General features: G+C 27.7%; 1 protein-coding gene across 1 annotated transcript; it reads right to left on the bottom strand.

The window, feature by feature from the left end:
* Nucleotides 1-1,589: 1,589 nt before the first annotated feature.
* LOC106773060 (probable 2-oxoglutarate-dependent dioxygenase AOP1) lies at nucleotides 1,590-2,875 on the bottom strand. The gene is made up of 3 exons (XM_014659746.2): nucleotides 2,499-2,875; nucleotides 2,083-2,407; nucleotides 1,590-1,865 (listed from the first exon to the last, which is right to left on the bottom strand). Exons 1-3 carry the CDS (start codon nucleotides 2,873-2,875, stop codon nucleotides 1,605-1,607), a joined length of 963 nt encoding a protein of 320 aa, XP_014515232.1. The 3' UTR covers nucleotides 1,590-1,604.
* Nucleotides 2,876-4,354: the final 1,479 nt, after the last annotated feature.

The raw sequence follows: 4,354 nt of genomic DNA, 5'->3' as shown, positions 1-4,354 counted from the left end.
TAAAAATATAGACCTTTATAAAACATATATGAGAATTGCGTTTTCAGAGAGGATTAAACGATCGAAAGAGAATAGAGAAGGAAAGACAACCGACTCTCGGATCAATCTAACTGAAACAATTAGAATAGTCGAGATGATTATAAAATAGTAGTCATAAAGATTTGAAATTTAAAAAAAAAAAAAAAGAGTGAAACTTTGTCAAGTTAACTTCAATTCTTAAAATCTAGAAATACTTTCAAAATAGAATTAATATTACTTAATCTTCAAAGTTGATTCAACTCCAAAACTACTAGTTCCATTTCCACATACCACTTACATATTTATATACGATCATTGAACTAGTGCATTTAAAAGAAGGATAGGAAAAGAATAAATCATATTATAAAATGTTTAAGAAAATCTTTTGTCAGATGTTTAATGTATGATACTTATTTTTTTGACATTTTTTACATTTTACAACTTTATTTGAAATATTTATATTATTCAGAAAATTCTAAAAGTTTTTGTAGTATATTGCATCGTATATTGATTTTTAATGCTTTTAGATTATGTAAATTTTAAAAGTTTACGTTTATAATAGACTTTACCATCTATTATAAATGCAACTTTACATATGTGTAAACTTTAGGTATAACCATTCTATTACTGATTTATTCACACTTAATTAGAAGTTATATGTAAACTTTCTGCTACTGATTTTGGATAGGCATAGATGATGTATTTGTGAAACATGGCACAAGAAGAACTATAAATGGTAATAGTTGATATAAAGAAAATGTGAAAATAATATAATGTAAAGTAATAATTGGAAGAAATATTTTTTTATAGTACATCTTTATCAAATATTAGTATAGATGGTTATTTATAGATCTTATTTCATATATATGATTATTCTAATAAAAAATAATGATCATAACTTATATGTATGATTATTTAAAAAATAATGATCGTAACTTATGTAGAATATTTATAGAATATTCTAAATTTTTGTCTATATAGAATATTCATAATTTTTATCTCCTATCTTAAGTTTTTATATATTAATAAAACAACAGCAGCAACAGTAGTTTTTAACATAATGTTAGAGAGACATGTACACAAAATTTATTTAATAAGGTGACAATTTTATAAGCACCAAACATGAGGATAAAGATCTCTCACTTAATTAAGGCTTCAACCATTACATATGCGCTTACGTAATAACTTCAATAGCGATTAACATTTATTAATATACATAATAATTAAAATTAATTCAACAATCAAACAATGCTGATCTAAAAGATTCCAACATGTCTATATGTCTTTATTAATGCTGAGAATAATCAGACATCATACATTCATGAATTTCCATGACAAAATTAAAAGAAATATATTAATGATTAATGAACTCAGAAAAAAGAAAAACAGAATGCAAATACAAGGAACCAAGTGACGAAACATAAACCTTTTGTGATCGATGAATAAATGCAGATGCATGAAATTAATGATATAAAATTTATCGAAAAATCACGAACAAAATTTTCAGAAACGTATAATTTATTATAGTCTTAAAATACTTATCTGCGATGTATTACACGATAATTTAATGGCAGATCATAAATTTTTCAGTTCTCATCAGCATAGTCTATGCCGCAGAATGCTTTGATTCGAGACTTGGATTCAAGGGCCTTCTTTGTTGCATAGAAACGCAGGTATTCATAATGATCAAATGGCTTATATTGTCTTGGATGTTCTTCATCAACAAGTTCTTCTTGTGTTTCAACCACCTTGCCTCCAAGTGAAAACAATCCCATCGAATACCTTTCCTTCTCTCCACTTATAATCACTCGGTGTTCACAACACTGCATTCTATCATTACTCCAAACCTAATAACAAATCAAGAACACCGTATATCGACTAAAAATAAGATTAATTTATAATATATAAACAGAATCGACTAAAAATAAAATTAATTTATAATATATAAACAGAATGCAAACTTTACTTTATAAGTCGGTCGGCCGATCAGATTTTAGACATTTTACATAAAAAGGAGATTTTGATTCATGAATTTAGTTTTGGTAGATGTGAAAAATGACTGACCTTAAATGCATCGCCTGCAAGGATGAGAAACATGAAGGGTGAGGGATCAATGTGAATCCAGTCACCATTTTTGAGTTTTACTTGCAGACCATTTACATTGTTCTGATGCAAAATGGTAAAGAATGATGTGTCTGTGTGAGGATGCAATCCCAGATTATTTTCATGCTTCTGTGGCACTCTATATTTGAAGCTCCGAAGCATGTACTTTGTTGATTCCAGAAGAGAATCGCAGTGCTTTTGATCAACTCCATACCCATCAAACACCATTCTTTTACTCATATGATCCAATTCTACAACCAGCTTTGCATACAGACTCATAGTCTCACTATTCACAGCATGAAACATATTAGAAACAACATCGTTCAAACAAATGTAAAAAAATCAGACAACATAACTAAATTGATCTCAAAAAATACCAGAAATGATCATATCCTGCTGGCCACATTAGCTTGGTGAACTTCTGAATTTCTTCTGTGCTTAATGGGTCGTTGATCCCTAGGGATTCATACAGAGGGACATGAGCATTTTGTCCATAGTAACCATGGTAGGGTTTGTCACTGATCTTTTGCATTTTTGTTTCCAATGGAAGATCAAATTGTTCTTCCATTAGAGTAAAAACTGAGTTGTAAAGCTCAATAGGAACTTTATCATACAACGCATAAAAACAACCATGATCTTCAAGTGCATTTCGGATCACTTTGCATGCTGAAACCCACTTCGTTGTACCTGGTTTCATCTCCTTATCAGTGAAGTCTACTACAGGAACCTGACAAATGTTTTGGGAAATCATCATCGTAACAATGTTTCTGTTTCTAACCTTAATTTCTCCAAGAAACTACAAATACTAGGTTGGCGCTGTTAATCAGATTTATTTATAGATGTCTCTCATTCTCCAGGTTTTAGGCCTTGCTTTTCTGATTTACTTTAAATTTTTATCAGAAGAAAAAGAGATTAACAATTTATTTTTAATTAAATAAATAACATTAAAGATTATAATAACATTATTTTGAACCAAATTGGATAATATTCAAAATGAAAGGAAACATTCATGATGCAAGCAAAAAAGTCAAAGAAGCATAACGTTACTCTCTTTTCCCTCTTGCTTTGCGACATGTAATATAGACAAAACTCAAAACTCGAATATTGGAACCAGAACAATGGTTGAAAATTAATTTCCATGGTACAACATTCATCGATTAAAACAAACCAGAAAAGTGTAGAAAAAAGATATACGATGATGTTGTTAGAAAATAAGTGCATGGAATTTTTTATGATACCATTCAACCAATCATAATGCTATGCATTTCAGTTAATTAATTAATTTGTTAATTATATTGTAATTATATTTATATCACAGCTAAGCCTATTGGAAAGTGTTTCAGACCTAGTGAATAGGGCACCGTGTTAAGTGAATGGCTCAAGGACTATCATGGGTTGGCAAGAACAATAAAGAAAAACTTAGGTTAGGGATAATAACATAACATCATCTGTCAACACCTTTAAACCTTGGACCAGACATTGTTCTGTGCATCAAACATTTTTACACACCACAATATATATATATATATATATATATATATATATATATATATATATATTGTGTTTTTCATGAAGTATTTTTATATATAGATATAATTATGATCCTTGAATTATAGATGTAGTTAGTGAATGTCCTTTTCGAAGCAAGGATTTATTATAGTTCTTGATATTAAAGTGTGTTTTATTTTAAGTTATGTTCAATTTCATTGCAATGGATCAATCTTAAGCAGATAATATATAATAACAGTATTGCATATATAATATTTTGTTAAAAATATATTTTAAGAATAAGTTTTCAGTCAAACAATGGAATTGATTAGACATAATATATTTGAGAAATTAATTTAGTATTGTTTTATTTTTCTATAGTATAATATTTTGGTAAGATTTAAGATTATTACAGAATTATAAAACTCAAAATATTATTATTTTTATATGCATATATTTAGACGTATGTCCAAAATTTAAAAAATAAATTTTAGTTATAATAAGATAATCATCAATGAGATTTTTATTTTTGAAATTAGAAAAGTACTACGCATAAATGGCATATTGAATTAAAAACATTTTAAAATTGGCCTGTAGCCTAATAAATATAACACAGCCGATTTTTATGATGGTATAAAATAAAAATTATTATTTATTTCAATATGTCCACTTATAAGCTTTTTTTAGGAACACATTTTTTTACTTATTTTTTTAATAGATATGATTTCCAGTTAAGATAGGCGTA

The sequence above is a fragment of the Vigna radiata genome, chromosome 9 (genome assembly GCF_000741045.1).
Source record: "Vigna radiata var. radiata cultivar VC1973A chromosome 9, Vradiata_ver6, whole genome shotgun sequence".
Classification (NCBI taxonomy): domain Eukaryota; kingdom Viridiplantae; phylum Streptophyta; class Magnoliopsida; order Fabales; family Fabaceae; genus Vigna; species Vigna radiata.
This window is presented reverse-complemented; position numbering and strand designations above follow the sequence as displayed.